This window comes from Chinchilla lanigera, unplaced genomic scaffold, assembly GCF_000276665.1.
Source record: "Chinchilla lanigera isolate Chin_1 unplaced genomic scaffold, ChiLan1.0 scaffold00015, whole genome shotgun sequence".
Lineage (NCBI taxonomy): Eukaryota > Metazoa > Chordata > Mammalia > Rodentia > Chinchillidae > Chinchilla > Chinchilla lanigera.
Window position 1 is genome coordinate 11,159,501 of NW_004955416.1, and position 21,312 is coordinate 11,180,812.

Consider the following 21,312-nt stretch of genomic DNA (forward strand, 5'->3'; position numbering starts at 1 on the left):
AAGAGGAGTTGAAGGGAGGGTAAGGGGACGGGGAAAAAAAACCAAGTTAAACCATGTACTGGTACAAATTCTCTACGATGAATGTGATCATTATGTATATCTAAAAGGTACCAAGAAAATCTAATTCAAAATAAAATAAAACTATGTATATTGTATCTTCTCAAAAAAAAAAAAGAACAAATGCTAGAAAGGCTGCAGAGAAAACAGAACCCTTCCACATTGTTGGTGGGAATGTCAAGTAGTATAATTACTATGGAAATCAGTAGGAAGAGTCCTCAAAAAACTAAAAACAGAAATCTCAGTTGACCCAGCTATTCCACTTCTAGGTTTCTTCCCTAAAGAGTTGGTCATCATACTACAGTGATACACGCATACGCATGTTTATAGCATCACAATTTCTGTGTTTGTTTTTTTTTCCTGAGACAGGGTCTGACTATGTAGTTAGGTTAGCCTTGAACTTATTATGTAGCCTGGGCTGGCTTCAAACTCACAGTGATCCTTCTGCCTCAGCCTCTCCAGTGCTAGGGATTACAGGCATGTGCCACTATGCCCAGGTACAGCATCACAATTGCTGTAGCTGTATCTTCAAAATGGCCTATATACCCATCAACAGCTGAGTGCATAAAGGAAATGTGGTACTTATATGCAATGGAGCACTACTCTGCCATAAAGAAGGATAAACTTGCTATGCGTGGTTTATCAAAGAAAGATCTTCCTACTCTTCTTATCTCTTTTATTTATATTTTAAGTTTTTCATGTAAGAGAAACCATGTGATACTTAAACTTGTGCATTGTGCATATTTATTTCACTTAATATTTATCATAGAGAATTGGTAAATATACATAAACACCTTAATTCTTTTTTTCATCCCCTATACCTGCCATCCCGCCCTGTCCCCTTCCCATTTGAAAAAGATCTTCCTACTTCTTATTATCTTTTATTTTATTTTGGGTTTCTCATATAAGAGAAACCATGTGATATTTAAGCTTGTGTGTCTGATTTATTTCACTTCATATTATGGCCTCAATGTGCATCCATTTACTTATCAAAGTTTCAAGTTTATCCTTTTTGTTTGTTGAGTATGTGGTTCAGATTGGCCTTAAGTTCATTATGCAGCCCAGGATAGCCTGGATTCACAGCAATCTTCCTATGTCAGCCTTCCTAAGTGCCAGGATTACAGGCATGCACCACCATGCCCAATCTGGCATATTTTTAAATTAAAAAAAAGTTATATACCCTCAAACAAAAAATTAGAAGCAACCAGAACACCTAAATCAAAAAGCACTGCAAAGAAGTACTGTTATTACTATTATATTTAGCTACAAATTCAGGTCCCTCAAGGGCAACACCTTAGGAAACCTTAGTAGTAAAAAACTAAACAAATACATCTTATCAAAGTCTTTTAAGAGGAACATGAACCCCAAGCCATGAGGACCCCAAGCCACAAAAGCAGTAATTCCAACATACAAAGTAAATCCCATTTTTCTTCTACTCTAATGGGTGGCAAGAGCTAAGGGATGATACATAGCAACCAGGGACTTTTAAAATTATGCAGTATTGACTGCATTGTAAAATGTATGTGACGAAGCTGGGAATGGTGGTACATGCCTATAATCTCAGCGCTAGGCTGAGGGCGGAGGATCACTTTGAGGCCAGCCTGAGCTACATAGTAGGTTCAAGGCCACCCTGAACTACACAGTGAGACCCTGTCCCCCCGCAAAAAAATTTTTAAAAGTATGCTATATAACCCATATATATCTTTTACATCAAAATCAACTTTCATTTACATGCAAAACTGCAAAGATGGCCAGCAGTCATTTGCACACATTATAGAGTGACCACTTCATTCTACTAGTTAGAATATGATATAACTGCATAGAAAAAAAAAAAAACTGCATAGAATATGATATAACTGCATTAAAAAAAAAAGGCTAACAAGTATATTTTTAACCTCTTACAGTTCTAATTATTTACCCAACATTAAAAGCTGCAGTAATGCTGGGTATGGTGGTGCACACCTGTAATCACAGCACTTGGGATGCTGAATCAGGAGGAGCACTGCGAATTCAAGGCCAGCCTGGGCTATACAGTGAACTCAAGGCCAGCCTAAAACACACAGAAAGACCCCGTCTCTCAAAAAAAAAAAACAAAGCTGCAGTAATTTACATACCTGAAATATAAATTTAAGTTAAGAGCAACTGCTGAGTTGGGGGAGCCGACAATCACTATAACATCTAGGTCTTGAGACACTTTCAGGGAGGTAAAGAAAGAAATCTTGGCTGGCTCCTGCTGCTGTTCATTGCACGTATCTTCTTGGTGAAGTGCTAAATCCACATACGCTACATGTGTGCCATCCACAGTGTCAAAAATATCTTTGAGTTACAGTTAAAGAGAATGTTAGTTTTATAAATACACTGAGACATTTAAAACACAGGATGAGACAGAACTGTTGCTTTCATTGCTATAACTTGAAAATTTTATTGTACCTACCAGATTATAGCAATGAAAGCATATTTAAAACTTGTTTAATAATTGAATCAAGTATTAATAATTGAATCAATATTAGCTTTCAAATCTAAAGCAATTAAGTAAACTATTAATAAAATTAAGAATTCAGATCCCAAGTCATACTGTCTAATTTCAAATGCTCAATAATTACATATGCCTAGTGATAACCTGGCAAAAAAATTAAGTTGACCTAGTGCTTTAAAACAGTTTTATAAAAATGATATGTGTAAAACAGAAAAATGATCCTTTTAATTCACAAATAAAGGTCCAAAAATCATACAGAAGGTGCACTTTTCAAATCTTCAAAATAATTTTGCTGATGGCCTACAGATCTAGAGACTAAGATCCTCTAGTATTTTCCAGAACCAAATTAACAACAGTGAAGCAAATGCACTCATCACAATGATGGAGAGCTAGGCGTGGTGGTAGCGCATGCCTGTAATTCCAGCCGGTTAGCAGGCAGAGGCAGGAGGAACACCTGGGCTACATAATGAATGTAAGGACAGCCTGGACTATATGGCAAGACCCTGTCTCAAAAAACAAAACAAAACAGAAAGATGGAATCGTTGGACATAAGGGTTACATCACACATAAAAAGATATTACATAATAAACTGTCACCTTAAATCAACCCAGGACTGTTCCCATAGTAAGTACTTCAAGAAATGTATGTATTTTTGTTTTGGTTTGGTGTTTTTGGTACTGGAAACTGAACTTACGACCTCACACTTGCCAGGCAGGCACTGTGCCACTGAGCTATATCCCCAGCCCTGTTTCTTTTTTTTGAGACAGGGTCTTGCTACAAAGTTCAGGCTGGCCTTGAACTCACTTTGTAGCCCAGGCTGGCCTGGAACTTGCAGCAATCCTCCTGTCTTAGCCTCCCAAGTGCTGAGATTACAGGCGTGCACCACCATGGCCAGCTTCAGGAAGTATATTTTGAAAAAACAGATAATGCAGAGCATATGCAATATTAAAGCATGAAAGTGTAAGATGATTACAACTATGTATGTATATATTTTATGTATATACCTAAACATTAGAAGAGATTTGAATAGAATACAAATGATACAGTTATATTAAGTGTATAAGAATCTTTTCCCCTGAGAAGTTGTACTAGAAAACTAACCACTCTCCTTATACTCCAGCCCTTAAAACTTTCTTGATATTCTCCTCCATTACACAGCAATCAGTATCTTTACTGCCAAGGATACGGATCCAGTTTAAACTGCTCAAAACAAAAAGAATTCCTCTGCAGAGCTGCGAGTCAATGATGGTTTCCACTGTCTGTGCAGGTAAGGGTAACGTGAAACAGTTGAGTACTCTAATCTCAGCATCTTTCTCAGGAAATACAACATGTAGGATGACACATTTGTTGATGAACAGTAATGATGTGTTATTGTGAAACGAGAGAATCCTCAAAGACAGTAAGGAAATACCTATAAAACAAAAAGATACTTCAAACCCATTGCTCACAGTTTTTTAATTGGTAAATTTGATCTTACAAGCATAACACAGGAAAACAAAAGAGAAACTGCACTTAGCCCAACTAACAAACAGCTGTTATTGTTCATCCTTACCTAAGCAAATAGTCACTGGGTGATAGGTAAATGGAAGAATATAATAGCTTACAATGTCCCTGGTTTCTTCTGTTTAAATTCAATCTGACAACACACAAGAAGGAATACTCAAAAAAGTCCACTTAGCTGGGCACGGTGGTGCATGCTTGGGATGCTGAGGCAGGAAGATCGCTACCAGTTCCAGGCCAGCCTGAGCTACATAGTGAGTTCAAGGCCAACCTATACTACACAGTGAGACCCTGTCTCAAAAAAAAAAAAAAAGTCAACTTAGGACTGGATCTGGGGGTACATGCTTGGAATGCCACCACTTGGGTGGCTGAGGCAGAAAGCTTGCTACAGAGTGAGTTTGAGGCCAGCCTGAACTACACAGTGAGACCCTGTGTCAAAAACAAAGAACAGCCAACTTACACAAAGGATCCCCACAGTAACAATCAGAGACTTTTCCTTTTCTTTCTTTCTTTTTTTTTTTTTTTAAGGAAAATGAACGAACCACATGATTAAGGGTAGATAGTATGTTACTGCCCTAAAAATAGAGGACTGGGTGCTTTGATTTCTGCTCCCTGAAGCCATCAGGATAAGGTATAGTGAACAGCTCTGTAGCAGTATAGATCAGCACTGTCTAAGAGAAATATGTATTATTTGGCCCATATCCAAAATATCATTTCAACATCTAACATAAAAAATTATTGAAATAATTCACTTTTCTGGTACTAAGGGTTTTCATTTTTGTTTTTGTTTTGTCTTTTTGAGACAAGGTCTCACTATGCAGTTTTGGTCTTGAACTCACTTTGTAGTCCAGGCTGGCCTCAAACTCCCAATGATCCTTCTGCCTCAGCCTCCTGAGTGCTGGGATTACAGGTGTGCGCCACCATGCCTGGCTTCTGGTACTAAGACTTTAAAACCCAGTTGGTATATGACATGTAAAGCATGTCTTTATTCATACTGACCACAACGGCAGTACTCAATAGGCCTGTGTGGTTAATGGCTATTAGCTGGATAATGCAGATTCCCTCACTGATTTCATCTCTATGAGAACTTTTTTATGAAATATATAAAAGTACCTAAGTAAATGTCACAAATTTAAACACACTGAAAGACCATCTGTAGGCACTTACTGATATCTTGATCTTCAATAAGCTTTTGCAGAGTCTTCCCACTACAGCTGTACAATATAGCTGCATCATATCGTCCATCTTTCAAATTAAATTCATAGATAAGCAGTTCATAATTCTGACTAAGAGCAAGCAGCTTGGGCTTGTGTGTTGGTGTGCTGTTATCAGAATCCTCCCACATAAACCTAAAGGAAAAGTTTAGATTTGTTATATTCTATATCTATAATCACATGTACCCACAATAGTAGGCATGGAAGTACTGAATGAGTAAAGTTTCATTCCCAAAGTATCAGTTCTCCATTCCAACTTTTTTTTTTTTTTGGTTTTTCTCTGGTACCGGGAACCGAACTCACGACCTTGCACTTGCCAGGCAGGCGCTTTTGCTGCTGAGCTAAATCCCCAGCCCCTCCATTCCAACTTAACAGAGATAAACTTCCCTAAGACTTCCCTCGTCTTCTCCCTTCCCCTTCATTTCTTCCTCTTCTGCCTCTTCACAATAACATAATAGAGAAGTGAGTGATAAAAAGTGGCAGAGCAAAAAATAAAACATAGTGCAAAAATGTACCAATAAAAAATTAAATATCAAGCTGGAAAAAGTCAAATGTAAAATAAATTAGTACAAGGGAAAAAAATTTTTTAAAATAATCTTTTATTTCTTCACTTTAAATCTTTTTTTGCTTTTTTTACCTTAAAACTTAACTGACCTTTAAAGAAGCTGTCATTATCAAAGATAAGTACAAATAATTAAATATGTAGTATATTATTTACAAAGTGGTACTCACAATTAGTAAGACAGGCTTTTGCTAAGTTATATATTTTCAAAGACTTTAAAAACAAGAGTGATTTTTTTTTTTTTGTCTTTTTGAGACAGTAGTTCACTACACAGTTTAGACTGGGCTAGAACTCACTTTGTAGCCCAGATTGGCCTCAAGCTCCCAGCGATCCTCCTGCCTCAGCCTCCATGCTACCATACCCGGCCTATAAGTAATTCTTTATATCCATCAACTCTGAAAGCTCAGCGGGCCATGGTGGTTCAGGCCTACAATCCCAGTACTTGGAAGGCTGAGGCAGGAGGATTGCCGGGAGTTCAAGAACAGCCTGGGTTACACAATGAGTTAAAGCCAGTCTAAACTACATAGCGAGACCTAGTCTCAAAAAAAACCAAAAAGCTTCTGAAGGCTCTAAGATAGTACACTGCAGAACAAGCCTGTCCAACAGAACTTTTTGTGATAATAAAAATGTCCTATATTAATGCTGCTGAAGACAGTAGCTGATAGTCATATGTGGCTATGGAGTACCTGAAATGTGGGTAATACAACTGAGAAACTGAATTTTAAACTTTATTTAATTTTAAATCAATATGACTAATGAATACCACATGTGGCTAATGGCTACGACACCAGACAAAATGTAGTTATAGAATTCTTTTCTGAGGCTGTTGTTTTTTGAGACAGGGTCTCACTATACAGTGCACGCTGGCTTTGAACTCATTTAAGTAGCCCAGGCCAGCCTCAAACTCACAATCTTCCTGCCTCAGCCTCCTGAGTGCTCCAACTACAGGAATGCAACACCATGGCCAGCTAGTTATAGAATTCTTAAGACGCTGTAGTATGAAAACAATTCTGGCTAACGAAGATGGAAAGAGACTAAGGATGCTATAGCTTCAAATCAAATATTAAATTATATTTAAAAAATAAATATAGAAGGGCCCAACCTAGGTACAGTGGCATGCGCCTATAGTCCTAGATACTCAGGAGACTGAGGTAGGAGAATAGCTTCAGCCCAGGAGGATGCCAGACTAGGCAATATAGCAAGACCCTGCTCAAAATAATAATAATAATAATAATAATAATAATAATAATAATAATAATAGGCCCAAATCTGAAAACAATGGAATAGAAAGAAATAAGACTACCACGAAGCTTCATCTCAGAATTGGGCATCTTGGCACACACTTGTGATCTCAGCACTTGGGAGGCTGAGACAGGAGGATCAGAGAGTTCAAGGCCAGTCTGTGCTACATAGTGAATTCAAGGCCAGCCTGAACAGCACAGTGAGACCCTGTCTCAAAGACCAAAACTAAAAAAAGTTTCATCCCCCATCCCACCCTTTGTAGCTCAGGCTGGCCTCAAATTCATAGCAATCCTCCTGCCTCAGCCTTTCAAATCCTGAAACAACTGGCATGTGCTACCATGCCCAGTGCTCACTTTTTACCTTTTAAAAACTTTTTTTCAGACTGTCTCAGTACTGAGGAAAGTAGAGGCAGGAGGACTGCAAGTTCCAGTTCCATCTGAGCAAGTGAGTGAGCCGCTGTCTCAAAATAAAAAAAATTTTTAAAATGGGCTGAGGATGTAGTTTAGTGCTAAGAGTGGTTTTGATTCTCAGTCCAGCCAACAAACAACTTTTGTTTTCCTACAGAATTAGTAAGCTTTATATAAATATGGAGAAGAGCTTGGTGCTATTAAGTCCTTGTTAGAGAAAAAGACTGATAACATTTCACATTTCTTTGTATCTGGACTGATTTTTCACAAACAGCCAATTTCTGACTGTTTACATTGAAAATTTGGAAAATCTAAATATCTAGAAAAGCTTAGATACACTAAGATAATATCTAAAAGACAGACACTACTGTAACACCATTAAAATCATAAGCACACGCATTGTCTTGCCACCTGGAAAGACAGATAATTTTGGATGAAAAGAACAAAATATATAATATGTAAACACTGCAACGAAACACTCATACTTTGAGAAAAGTAGGAAGTAAACGTTTTCACACTATAGGGTACTGTAACTGAATTAAGTTCAGCTCAATTCAAGTTAAAAAGTTAAAAGGCTGCCTTGTGGGTCCTCCTCACGTCTAATTTTATGAACTGGCATATGAACACCCACGTTAAGCGTTCAAGTCTTACCTCCCTGATACATTCTCAGACACCTACAGAATCTCTCCTACAGAGAGAAAAGACACTGCTTCTCTGTCCCACTCTACTGGGGTTGATACAGGATACTGTTGAGCAACTTCTCTTATGGAGATTCTCATTTCTAACAACCAGCGGTCAAGAATAAAGAAAATCAAGACGACTTAAATTAGAGATGACCCCCCACTCGGCACCTTTAACAGAAGTTGGGGGTAGTCCTCGCAGGGCGATAATTAACCAGCGTTGAGGAAAGAAGGGGCCACTGGGGTTCGCTAGCGCGGGAGAGCGGCGGGATCCACAATCTCCGCGCGGGGCGGGGCGTGGGCGGGGCGTGGGCGTGGCCCGGCCCCGGGCTCCCTCCGGGGTCTCCCGCGGCTGTCGCCCTCGCCCTCGGGGTGCTGCCTGCCCGCCAGGGGCTGCGGACTCCACCCACGCAGCCCAGCTTCCCCGCCCCACTTACTGCTGGAAGGGGCCCTCGAGACAACAGCCGCCCCCGTCCCGGCCGCCCGGCACCAAGGAAAGCACTTGAAGGCTGCCCGCAGACGTCAAGCTCCCGAGGGCCTCCTGCTCTCTGTGCATCTGCGCCCGGGGGCCCAGCCGCGCCGTCTCCTCAGCGGGCAGTGGCACCAACAGCATAGGCAGCACACACTCCATGGCCTCTGCGGGGTAGCTCCGGCCAAGGAAAGCACTTCTGGCGCCCTGCCCGGCCGCAGCCATATCGGCCCGGCCGCTCCTCCCGTCAGCCTCGCCAGCCCCTCCCGGTACCACTGCGTGCGGCGCATGCGCGATGGTGCGAGCGGCTCCGGCGCTGCCTCGTGACGCCCACCGGAAGCGCCGAAGCGGCTCTGCTCAGTCCCTTAGCTGTGCGCGGGGGCGGATCCGGGGCTCCTTCAAAGCTCAGCTGTCCCGCACTCTCATTAGCTACTTAGGAGCTCTTGAAGGACAATCTCAGCTGTTGCTCTTATTCTGTGTCGTTACCGTTTGCCGTCTTTGTTTAGCCACTCTCTGGAAACCAGCTCCCGCTTTCTTAGCTTCTCAGTGCTGCTCTCAGGCCCCGGGGTGTGCGCCTTCCTTGGGAGCGAAGCTCCAAGCCTTACGTTATTGATCCATCATAAAGGCTTTGACCTGAATGTTCAGGTCAAATAATAGCCCTTGTAACAAGCAGAGAGATGGGATAGGGAGCGGGTAGAGAAGCTGGGGCTCATGTTTCCTTGCTTCTGCTTTTCTCGGAAAAGTGCGATCCAAGATCAGCAGACAGGAGAGGGCAGGAGGGTGGAGAGGTGGTGCTAAGGAGCCATGTAGGGAAGGCTTCCAATCGCAGAGCCTTACATTCTTCGCTCCATTTGGAACGTTTCAGCTTAATGTAATGTCTAGTATCGGGCCTCGGACCGGTCGATCTAAAGTCCCCTCCACTCTAATCACCCAACTTTGTTTTCCCCGTAATAGTTATCACTACTTGACAGTTTGTGAGTTCCTGTCCAGCCAGAAGGCAAACTTCAAAAGATCAAAGGCTGTCTGTTGTTCTTTATCGTTCTCTTGTCTTAAAAGGTGCCTGGAACCCTGAGATATAGCTCAGCGGCACGAGCACCTGGCAAGCGCCAGGTCCTGAGTTTGATTCCCGGTACCAAAAAATATTAAAATAAAATAAAGAGGTGCCTGGTTCATAAAAGGCGTTCGTTCCAATTTGATCAATGCATAACCCTGTCTGTCAAAAATGAAACCAAACATTTCCTATCCTTGGGGGAGATATATCTAGTCCTCTGGGCTATTTATATAAAATTTGGCAACCCTGAAGCACAGTCCCAGGTTAAACTTTTGTTAGGAATAGCAAGAGCTTGTCTCTTGTAAGGCTATCTTAACACTTATCTTTCCTTAATAGGAAAGATGGCGTTCGTTACAGCTTCAAAACTTAGAATCTTTTTTTTTTTTTTTTTTTGAGACAGGGTGTCCCTGTACAGTTCAGGCTGGCCTTGAGCTCACTTTGTAGCCCAGGCTGGTCTCGAACTCACAATGATCCTTCTGCCTCAGCCTCCAGAGTGCTGGGATTACAGGCGTGTGCCACCACGCCAAGCTAAAATTTAGAAATTTAAACACATCATTTGATCACCTCTTTAATTATGTCTTATTAATCCATGTCTCATTCTTAGGAACATTTAGATTTTAAGAAAGGAAATGAAAATATTTGCAGCAGTCTTCCAATATCCTGAGGCCTGAGAAATATCTTCAGATTGTCTGGATTGCTGTAGAGAGCTCATACAACTTCATGTCTGAGGATTAAGCTTCCTACACACAGGTAGAGGAATTCCAGAACAAACTGATCAGTAGATCAGACAACCCTACGAAGAGAATAGGTGTTAAATAACAAATACTTGGTAAAATGGAATTATTGTAGTTAACACCTGACTCTTTCTTTTGGTAAAACTTGAGGACAGAGTTGACCTCTATGTTATTCATGCTTCTATCCTGGAATACTTGTTCCTCAGATAATTTTTGAATGAATGAATTAAATTAGCTCTTGCCCTCAATATGACTATATGTGACTAAACAAGGTTTAAAATTTAAAGGATTGGCTAAATAAATTCTTTTTATTTTTTGCCTTTTTGAGACAGATAATATGCAGTTCAGGCTGACCTTGAACTCACTATGTAGTAGTCCAGGCTGGCCTCACAGTGCTCCTCCTGCCTCAGCCTCCCAAGTGCAGGGGTTACAAACATATGCCACCACACCCAGCTGTAAATGCTTGAATGAATGAATGAATAATTCATTTTTTCATATCAACTCTTGCCCTCAGTATGACTATACATGACCAAACAAGGTTTAAAATGAAGAAGTTTGGTTGAAGAAATGGACATAGGGTTCAGACTTGGGCCAGTGTCTTGAACTACTTTGAAAGGACATTATCCTCCATATTCTTGGTTTAACACGTTTGAGATGGGGCTGTAATTCATATATCTCGCTGCTGGCAGCTCGAACCATCAGTAGTACGTGCATTACTGTCCCAGTTCTACCACCAGTGTACAAGCTGCCCAAATCAAACAGTCACATGTGTACTACCAGTGGTTCAAGCCAGCGGGAACCTGTTAAAGAAGTAGGGCAGTGAAAGACAGATTCTAGATTGGGCTTGCACATTGGGCTGTGACCTTCTTTCTGCCATCAGTTACTCCTGGGCTCTAGCTGCTGAACCAGTTGTTTGTCCAAGTGGTGACAGAACAGGGGAAGCAGGTTGCTGGGAAAGTCTAGGGGTTCTGCCAGAGAGGCTGTAGGCATTCGAGCTATCTCCCAGGCAATCAGAACCACCATGTCTGTCCTGGAGGGCAGAGAAGAAGAAACACAGAGCCTTTGCATTTATGAAGGAAACAGACTTGGACTAAGGTTCAGTATTATCTTTCCACCACTATTATCACAACCACCAAACTCCAGATAGCAAAAGGTAAAAATTGCACATTTGATTTGTGCTAGAGGGTGCTTAAACTTTACATATCTTTCTTTCTACTTAATCTTAATAACTCCCAGGGATTAGTACTATCATCACTAGATAAACAGACTAAGAAGTAAAATAACTTGCCCCAAAGTTGTATTACTGGCAATTGACAGAGCTAGAACTCAAACCAAGGTGTGTGACTCTCATATTTACCCATTTAGTTATGGTTACATTGCTTCCCACGGAAGACCAATACTCTGGGGTACTATTAACAAACAAACAAACAAAAAAAAACCAGCCACAACCCTGCTATTTCTTTCTGGGCCTAATCATCTCTCTAATAATGGAAATGCCACTCAGGAAATCTCTCATCTGGTTCACATCCCAGGGATACTGAGAAATTATTGACAGGGCCTGTATGGTCTTACCAAGCTGTGTGGTCCCTATTGGGTTCCTTTAGGGAAGAATCCAGTGACACCAGCTGCTCCCCATGACTCAGCAGGGCATAGAGCAAAGATATTCCAAACTGCAAGTGATACACATAGTTCAGAACAAAATGAGTTCACCTTAGGCATTTAGGACTTTTCTAGCTCTGGTATCTTCCTAACTAAAGGGCAGATTAATTTATAGCTGGAGAACAATACCCACAGGAGCTGTCAGATTTTACACTGGCTAGCCAAAGAACTGATTTTCCCAAAAGAATCACTGCTCTGAGGTTTCCACAGACCTCTCTCTGAGAGCTGATTAAATGCGCCCTTTGGGGCTCCAACCCAGGAATAAGTGTGTAGATCTGGTACGGGTCCAGGAATTAGATGTAGTCTGTGGATCCCACTTTAAGAAGCATTTGTAGACAGATTTCTGGTGTGGGTTCACCAGCATGTTGGAACTTTCATATCTAGAGTCACATGATTTTAAACTTTCTTGTATTTGTTATATACCTATTACTATGGTGTCGTGTATGATTTATAAATACATGTATGGTATGGTTCAGAATTTTCTTCTAAAAGGCACACACATCAAAAATTGGAGACCTCTGCTATAGAGGCTTACACCAGCAGCACCATCAGAGAGCTTGTTACAAAAGCAGATACAGCTGGGCATGATGGCTCATTCCTATAATCCCAGGACCTTTCGGGTATGGCAAGAGGATCACAAGTTTGAGCCCACACTGGGCAACTTAGTGAGACCCTGTTTCAATATAATAAAAGAGCTCAGGGCATAGCGCACTGTGAAGACCCAAGTTTCAATCCTCGTACTGCAAGGGGGTGGGCACTGGCTGACTCTTTGGGAGTAGGACCAAGGAACTGGTGTCTAGTAAGCTCTCTAGGTGATCCTATGCTCACAAGAAGTTCAGAATTATAGAAGATAAGATTTGTGGAGAGATGAGAACTTTCTCTTATTTATTTCCTACTAGTGACTCAGAAGCCATCTATGGAAAGAGAAAAGCCTTGCAGATGTGTTACCTGGTTCTGAAGTACCACACTGACAGGGCGCTCTGAGGAGCCAGGTGGTAGCAACATTAGCCCCTGAAGTCCTTGGAGGAGTTCGTGGAAGGTCAAATGACTGATACATTTGCCCAGAGGCTTGAATAACATGTGTAGGGCCTGAAAAAAGGTCAATAAGATCTTCTCCCAAAATGCACTGTAACTTCACTTCCTCCTGCCTTCCCTGTAGCCCGTTCCATTTCTGAGAACTGCTTTTGGCTTTTTGCTGCAACCCACACAGCCAGGGGGCTCCTGAGAGGGAGCGATAGGTGATTAAGAAAAAACTATAGACACATATTAAAAGGAAATCTCGGACCGGGTGGGACCTGACCTCTCTGATGGAGGGGCAGACAACCCAGCACGGGCTGCCTCTTTATTTATACATGGTAAAAGGAGGGAAGCATACAATGGAGTCAAAAGTGCAAGGTCTCAGTGTTTTGCTGAAAACACAGAATGCGAACCATTCTCAAAGCTATCTGTGCTGTAGTTAATAGGGATGAACACCAAGGCCAGACACCTGCTGGACCGGCTTTGCTCTAGACCCAACAACTTGTTTACATGGCTTGCCTCTGGAGTTCCGTGTTCTTGGGACTGGCCTTACTCTAGCCCTAAATGTGTGGTCAACCCCAGCTCAGCTGCTACCCACAGCTTTTTCCTAGTCAGGTTACTTCTTAGGCCTGATTGCTGATTACTCTCCATCTCTAATATGAGTCTTTCAGTACCCACCTGTTCTATGATGCCTTCCCTAAGGGCTCAACGCTTGCGGGGAGGGGTGCTTGTTTTCCTCTCAAACCTTCACAGCACAAATCTGTGCAACCATACACCTATTTTCTTTTGCTCGTCATACTTGGTGATCTATTGTTTGTGTAGTAGTTTGTTCAGTAACTAACTTCCTCTCTTGAGAGTGGTGTGGCTGGCCCCCCTCAGTCAGGCAGGCATTTGGCTGGCAATTCTAGCGGGTAGAAGATGGAGGGGAGGCAAGACCCCCCAACCCATTCAGAAGACCATCCTTTTCTATACTGAATTCATAGTACCTGGTCAGTCACATCCCTCCGGACCAGAAGGGGCAGATGGTGGGTAATAACCAGAAGAAGGCTAACAGCCTGATCAGGCAGCAGAAAGGGCAGCAGGCGGGCCACCAGGGTTTTCCCCTTCTTCACAGAGAGCACCTGCAAGAAGCTATCTGCTGCCTCCCTGAGTGGGAGAGAAGGGAGCATTTTCAGAGATTAGAACTCAAAAGAGAGCCATAAGTCAGGCATGGTGGTACATTCCTGCAACCCCAGCACTCTGGGAGACTGAGGCAGGAGGATCACAAGTTTGAGCACAACCTGGGCAACCCAGTGAGACCCTGTCTCAAAATAAAAAAGTTAAAAGGGTTTGGCTGTAGCTCAGTGGTAGAGCACCCCTGGGTTTGATTCCTAGTACAGGGAGAGGGAAGGAGGACAGAGACAGAGACAGAGAAGGCTACATGCCAGGAAGAAGGGAGAGCTGCAAGACCAATGATTTAGCTGGTCCTTTCCTTCCTGAGACCCCCTGTCCCCCCCACATGCACACATACTCACTCCAGCTTGTTTTGCTCCTGGGTCTTTAAGGCTTGGAACAGCTTCTCAACCTGGTTGTTCTGCTGCTCAGAGTAGCAGGACTGTGGAAGCCCATCCTTCTGGCTCTCCTCTATCTCTAGTAACTGAAGGAACATCTGGGAATTGGAGGGTGGAGAAAGAAGAAAGAGGTAGTTTTGAGCACACTCCCATTCTCAAAGGTAACTCAGGAACTCCTCCCTAAGGAATTCATAGCTCACCTTCTCAATCCTGCATAATACCCAAAGCTTCTGACTGCTTACAGCTGCTGGATCCTAGGAGAAGAGAGTTTATGGAGCGGGGTGTGGTGGGAACACCTGTAATCCTAGCACTGAGGAGGCTGAGGCAGGAGGATCACCAAGAGTTCAAGGCCAGGCTGGGCTACATAGTGATTTCAATACCAGCCTGAGCTGTATAGCAAGACCTTGTCTCAAAAAACAAAACAAAGTCTCTGGCCACTAAGCCACAATACCACTGCAACATTCCAGGCTTCACACTAGCTAATCATTGAGCTGAAACCGTGCGTGGTGGTGCATGCCTGTAATCCCAGCACTCAGGAAGCTGAGGTAGGAGGATTGCTACAAGTTCTAGGTCAGCCTGGACTACGTAGTGAGGTCAAAGGCAGCCTGCAATATATAGGGAGACCCTGTCTCAAAAAACAACCAAAAAACCAAAACCCAAAAAACATTGAGCTGGAAGGTAGACATAAAGTCTGGTCTTGCTGCTTCCTCACTCTTAGGTTGCAATCTGGATCCAAACATGAAGGTGTTCTTGACCTTTCTTTGAAACAGGGGAGAGAAAACAAGGTTCTGGGGAGGTAATGTTCCTACCTGCTCTTGAGTTCCATGAGATACAGCATCGATGGCTCGGCGAGGACTAAAACATGTTGACACAGCTACCTGGCCCAGGGAGCCCTCAATTCGAACCACTGTGTGAAAAGAATTCGGAGAGACATCACTCTCCCCTTTCCATCAGCCATCTACCCAGACATCCACCTCCCATCAGTAGATCAGCCCAGTCCTACCTGATTCATAAGCCTCTGCCTTCTGAATGTAAGGTGTCACCAGTTTAGGAGACTGAACCCTGTTCTTTTGTCCAAGTAGTTCTTCATCTGCCTTCTTCTCTAGCTTCTGATAATATTTCTAAGAATCCAAGGACAGGGGAAAAAAAAAAATCTACGTTCATCTTCTGGATCTAGAATTAGGATTCTTAAGTATAACTTCTTAAGATAGCCTCTCCCATAGCAGTCATTCTGGAAATGATCCTGGCCCTTCAACCTTCCTAGCAGCTATTCTAAAGGGTTAAGCTCTGTGTCACCTGTTTTGGGATTCTCATACCAAGTACTTGACAAGCTAGGTAACAGTACCAGGTCAGATGACAAGGTCCGATGACAGGGCAGAGAACAAAGTGGAGAGCCGGGAAGGTCACCTGCTCCAGGATCTGCAAGCTTCTGACATTTTGTTCCAAGCACACACAGTTCATAGCATCAGTCTCATGCCCATTCTAACCTTGTGATCCCACCTACACTTTCCTAAATCAGAGTTTGTTATCTGACAATCTGAGGCCCATATGCAGCTCAATGCTCAAAACTAGCACTACAGATGTGTTTGTCAGTTGGCTTCTGGACCAGTTTTATAAATTTATGGATTGCCTCAGTAGCTTTTACATCTCAAAACAAGTTGAGGAACCCTAAATTAAAATAACTAAAACCCACTATGAGTTTAAAAAAAAAAAAAAGAATTGAATAGGCTTTGCCATTTAGAAGCAATGCCAAAAAAAGCAAGAGTACAAAACTTTCACTTTCAGTGATCCTGGCAGGAAGTGGAGGGTTTTTTTTTTGTTTGTTTGTTTGTTTGTTTGTTTTGTTTTTCTCAGGTGCCAGGAACCAAACTCACGACCTTGCACTTGCCAGGCAGGCGCTTTTGCCACTGAGCTAAATCCCCAGCCCCCCGGAGAGTTTTTAATTAGTGGAAAGAAAAGAAGAAAGTAATGTAAATGAGAAGGAGGTAAAGGTGAGAACATTGGTAGGAAGCTCCTGGATGTTTAGTAACCCAAGGAAAAAGCACACAGAAAGACCTACCCTGTAAATAAAAGGAAGAGGGGAAGCAGGGGAGAATGAGTTAAAATGTCTGCCAGCAAATTTAACAAACTGAATCTATTTAAGATCCCTGTGTATTTATATTGAATTTTGCTTTTTTGAGACATGGTCTTGCTTTGTCACTCAGGCTGAGCTTGAACTCATGACAATCCTCCCGCCTCAGTTTCCCAAGTGCTGCAATTACAGGCCTGTTCCACCACACTTGGCAAGATCCCTGTTTTAGACCTAGAAAAATGGGTGAATGTTTGTAAGAAGGTATTTCTAAGACTCACGAAAGTGTGCAAACCTGGGAAAGTTCATATTTCCAAGGTGAATAAGGAAATTTCTCAGCAAAATATGGAGACAAAACCCAAGTATTCAGGAAATTGTAAACAATCCCATTTGGCTGAAGTGTAGAACAGAAAGGAAAGAACTTGGAATGTCAACTCTAGAAATGACCCTTGTCCTGCAGTGGCTGTCTTGCCCACCTGAATAGACATGGACTCTATGAGTTGAAGAGAGAATCAGAGAAGTCCCCAAAAGTCTCAGCTTCTTTGGCCCCAAAATTCAAAGCTGGCACAGATAGCCAGGGACTCACCTGGTAGTAATAATCATTCAGATGGGGGTTCTCGCTCTGCAGCTGAACCATCTGCACTTTTATCACCCAGTCCTTCTCTTTTTGGGTCATGAGGTTAGCATAGGGGTCTAGCTGCTGAAACCAGATCTTCTTGGCTGGGGGACTTCAAGCCAGGGGGAACATCCCTTTAGGCCTAACCACCCCTGCCACAGTGAAATTCCCAAGGAGTAGTGAGCAGGCAGTAAAGTGCTCTGGCAGTGCTGGAAGAGTGCAGTGGTGGCCAACAGTTCCAGAGAGTGCCACCTGTGCAGGGGGTTGGGGCAGATGTATGGTCTCTGTCCCATACGTCTAGGAATATCCAGCCTGCAGATAGGCCCCTGAAGCCTGCTCATTGTTGTGGCTTTACCTTAGTGTTTGACTCTGTTGCTGCTGCTGCTGCTGCTTCAGCAAGATCCTCCGGTGCTGAGGGTGGAGCTGGGTCAGATGACTGAAAAAGAATCTTGAACTGGGAAGGGAGCTTTCTGCTCTGCTGCCCCTTCCGGGTACTTTCCGGTGGACATCCAAGGACCTTTTATTTGTTTATTACCCCTCCCCCAATCAAACCACAGAAACAGCACCATTCTAACTCCCCATCCTCCAGATGTATTTTCCTGCAATTTGGCTGTAGAAAATCTTGCAACATTAGGAAAACTTTGGCCCGGTTGTCAGTTTCGTCATACTAGCTGACTTCACAGTTTTAATCTCCCTATGGCTCCATTTCTTCATCTGTGAGGGAGAAGAGATTATACTATTCTTCGAATTTCTGTATTAGGTTTCTATAACTATTTTTTCTGTGGGAACTGTTACTGTGGCCCTCCCCCTTTCTCAGCCACCACCTCCCGAGGCCTCTAGAAAGAGCTAAGCTTGTCCTGTCACGGCAATCCCTGGCACCCTGAACCAGTACCTGAGCCTAGAAGTCCACGAGGTCAATGGGTTGCCGAAGAGAGATGGGTCCAACGGGGGCTGTTGAGGTTCAAAATGCTGAGGTGGAGAGCTGGTGCTGGGAAATGTAGGCTGCAAAGAAATGGGTGAGAGGTAGTACGGGGGCTGAGAGGGGTTCAAGGGTGCGGGGGCACATCTGCCAAGAGAATCTGCTCAAGCTCAGTTTCTATCTTGCCTTCATACGCTCACCTGCCTTTTCCCTTAAGAACTTCCCCCCAACATTTTGCTGTGTTGGGGATCCTTCAAGCCAGCTGTGAGTGCATCAGGTGGTGGTTCCTGGCGTTTTCAACAGAGTTGTCACCTCTTAGAAATCGGGTCATAAGTCTAACAGTGGGGGCGGGGAGGGTGTGTGTGTGCTTTTCAACATCTCTAGTTACCCTTTAAGTCTTCTCTTGCACTCTGTGTCTTTAGCCACCAAGGCAGTACTTTCCTCTTTTCTGAGTCATCTGAAGCCCTCATTGGAGCAGTTCTAGTTCCTCCTGCAGGATTTCCTGGTCTCTGAATCCTGCCCTCCATGTCCCCCTTGTGCAGTTCATCGAGGGAAGGTGCTCTCTCCAACCCTAAGTTTAGTGCTGCTCATCTGCTGAAATCTTGCATAGGCTAAGAACAGGCTCTAATTTTTCCACAAGAACAGTCAGCTGCCCCAGTAGCACCCAGCACATCTGCACCCATGCCTGGGCACACAATCTGCTATTTACCAAGCTCCTCTGCATAGTGGGACAGCTTATCTCTTATCTTATCTGCCCATTTGGGGTGCTTGTCTCCAGAGCAGAGAGAAGGATAGCATGAACATGACGGAAGAACTCTCAGCATGCTCAGGGGTGGAATCCTCTTCACCACCCAGTCACCTCCTCACAGGAGGAGGACTGGAGCAGGCTCACCTGCCATAGAAAGTGCAAGGAGGCAGGTGACATCCCCAGCACACCAGGGGTCTTGTCTCCAGGAGAGCTGAGTAGACCTCTCTGGAACAGAAAAGAGGAAAACCCAGGCTCAAATGGGCCTAATGTGGTGTCTTCTACACTCACTTGTGTCCACAGGGACATAGGAGGGGACGCAATGCCAGCCATTTCAATGGGACAATGGCAATCTGGCCTTTTTCATATTCAAAAGACACCTGCACCAGGATCCTGCTTTCCCCCCAAAAGCAAGACTGGTATCTTAAGAAGAGGTTAAAGGCAAGTCTGAGTCACTTCATTTCTACATGGCCTTCCTCATCTCTCCCCACTGGTTATGGACCCTAAAGGAACAAATATCAGGATGGACTGCTGAAATACAGGGACTCAGGTCAACATGCCTCCCTGTGGCAGAGTCATAACCTAGAGGGGGTGCACAGCCAGGCTGAGGCCTGGTTTTTTGTTATTGTTTTCATTTTTTTTGAAACAGGGTCTTGCTATGTAGTTCAAGCTGGCCTGGAACTCACTATGTAGCCCAAGCTGGCCCCAAACTCTTGGCAGTCCTCCTGCCTCAGCCTCCTGAGCGCTGGGATTACAGGTGTGTGCCACACCAGGCGAGGCCAGTTTTTAAGAGGAAGACAGCATCAGAAACTATAGTGGTACCAGGAGGGAAGATGGGGAGAGTCTCTAACTCAGTTCCATCCTGAAACAGAAAATGTTAAATTCAGAAATTCAAGAAGTGGTAGGGCAGAGGAGAAGGATGTTACACCGCAGCCCGAGCTGTGGACAGTTGGGGCCGACCCTTTCCCCACCTCCTGCCAGGGCAGCTGGGTGTAGTGGGTGGCATCGAGCACAGCTGGATCTCCAAGATCGTTCTCTTCTTCATCTTGATCTGGGCCCAGATCTGTCTCTGAAGCCTCCTTTGCCACCTGGTCTTTCTCTTCCTCTTCCTTAGGCATCAAGGAGCCACAGGCCTTGCCTGGCCTTTGGTGTAAATGTGGGCCTGTGGAGGAACAAACAGGCTCAGCATGAGGAGTGTGAGCGAGAGTGGCTGCTGCTCGGTACATTTCTGTGTGTTAGTCATCTCTAGAACCGTCTGTGACCAGTACCTCCATTCCAAGTGTTCTCAGCCTCCCTAGCTTACGGTACCCCAACCATCCCCCATGAAAGCAAACATCCTAACAGGTGCCAAGGTTCACCTGTCATACGGCCTCTTTGATGACTCAGTGAGTGCCTCACAGGTTGTTCTCCAGCTGCTCTCCTCCACTGCACAGCCCCTTCTGTTACCTCTTTAATTGAAAAAGTGCCAGCTGCTCTGATTCAATTTAACCCGGTGTTTAACACCACCAGCCACCATCTGTGTTACCAGATACTTTACACGTATCTCTTCGCTGAACACTCATGCCAGGCTGTCAAAGCTGTTGTCATTTTACTACGTAGGCAAGGAAAATAAAGTCTATCAATGTGATTCAAGTCACCTACTGTGATGTGCCAGCAAGTGGAAGAGTCTGGAATCACTTCCACTAATTCTGGATGCCCAAGTTTATGCTGAAGCAAACTAGCAGGGCTTCAGGTCCCTCACTTTTTGGCCCACTTGGTTTTATACCTTCAAGACATTTCGTCTTGGTAGGCTGGCAGTCTTCTTCTATGGCTGTGTCCTCCACTGAGAAAGTATTGTCAGCATCTAGGAGGTAAACCTGAGGCAGGGAAGACAGTCAGGTAAACAGCCACCCTTAAATATACCAGCCCAGCTCTGGGGAGCTGCTCTGCAATGGGACAGAAGTAAGGGTCAGAGCTAGGAACTGGAAGAGAAGCACTTCTCACTTCTCATGTGAACACCACCAGCCACCATCTGTGAACAGTGAGACCGTGTTGCTGACACCCACCTCTTGACTGTTGCTGTGCTTGCTGCTTAGGGTAGCCATGGCAGTCTGAGGCAGGGCCTGTCCGCTGCTCTCAGCTTTAACAAGGCCCAACTCCTCCCCACCCTCACCTGTTAAAGGGCCAGCATCCCCCCACCCACTGTTTTCCACATCCTTCACTGGAAATGTGTGAGATTGCGTTCCACTTAATCTCTAGGTTTTGCTCCAAGAAAACTAGATAGGAAAGCTCTATGTGCATTCTTTTTTTTTTTTTTTTTTTTTTGGTACCGGGAACCGAACCCACGACCTTGCGCTTGCCAGGCAG

At 43.9% G+C, this 21,312-nt stretch overlaps 2 protein-coding genes across 6 annotated transcripts in view; both read right to left on the reverse strand.

Annotated features, from left to right (window-relative positions):
• Positions 1-8,978, reverse strand: part of Spg11 (spastic paraplegia 11 (autosomal recessive)) — an 84,031-nt gene extending 75,053 nt beyond the window's left edge. The window contains exons 1-4 of one of the 3 annotated variants that reach the window (XM_005381419.2): positions 8,576-8,963; positions 5,201-5,382; positions 3,720-3,944; positions 2,172-2,373 (exon numbers count right to left, since the gene is read on the reverse strand). In XM_005381419.2, coding sequence (XP_005381476.1) covers positions 2,172-2,373; positions 3,720-3,944; positions 5,201-5,382; positions 8,576-8,832 — 866 coding nt within the window. In that variant the 5' untranslated portion in view covers positions 8,833-8,963. Of the gene's footprint in view, positions 1-2,171; positions 2,374-3,719; positions 3,945-5,200; positions 5,383-8,575 lie in introns of all 3 variants that reach the window. The other 2 variants (XM_013512469.1, XM_005381422.2) reach the window with 2 other exon arrangements.
• A 1,232-nt stretch (positions 8,979-10,210) lies between these two features.
• Positions 10,211-21,057, reverse strand: Patl2 (protein associated with topoisomerase II homolog 2 (yeast)). Of its 3 annotated transcripts, XM_013512470.1 has the most exons (16): positions 21,012-21,057; positions 20,732-20,822; positions 19,938-20,128; positions 19,114-19,194; positions 18,195-18,304; positions 17,658-17,738; positions 17,273-17,414; positions 15,622-15,739; positions 15,428-15,525; positions 14,819-14,872; positions 14,583-14,716; positions 14,055-14,214; positions 13,000-13,140; positions 11,965-12,062; positions 11,256-11,422; positions 10,211-10,451 (listed from the first exon to the last, which is right to left on the reverse strand). In XM_013512470.1, exons 1-15 carry the CDS (start codon positions 21,048-21,050, stop codon positions 11,269-11,271), a joined length of 1,692 nt encoding a protein of 563 aa, XP_013367924.1. In that variant the 5' UTR covers positions 21,051-21,057; the 3' UTR covers positions 10,211-10,451; positions 11,256-11,268. The 3 variants fall into 3 exon arrangements, with proteins under 3 accessions (XP_013367924.1, XP_013367926.1, XP_013367925.1); XM_013512472.1 differs by lacking the exons at positions 10,211-10,451; positions 21,012-21,057 and adding an exon at positions 20,950-20,964 and having other exon boundaries at positions 10,818-11,422; XM_013512471.1 differs by lacking the exons at positions 10,211-10,451; positions 13,000-13,140 and having other exon boundaries at positions 10,818-11,422.
• Positions 21,058-21,312: the final 255 nt, after the last annotated feature.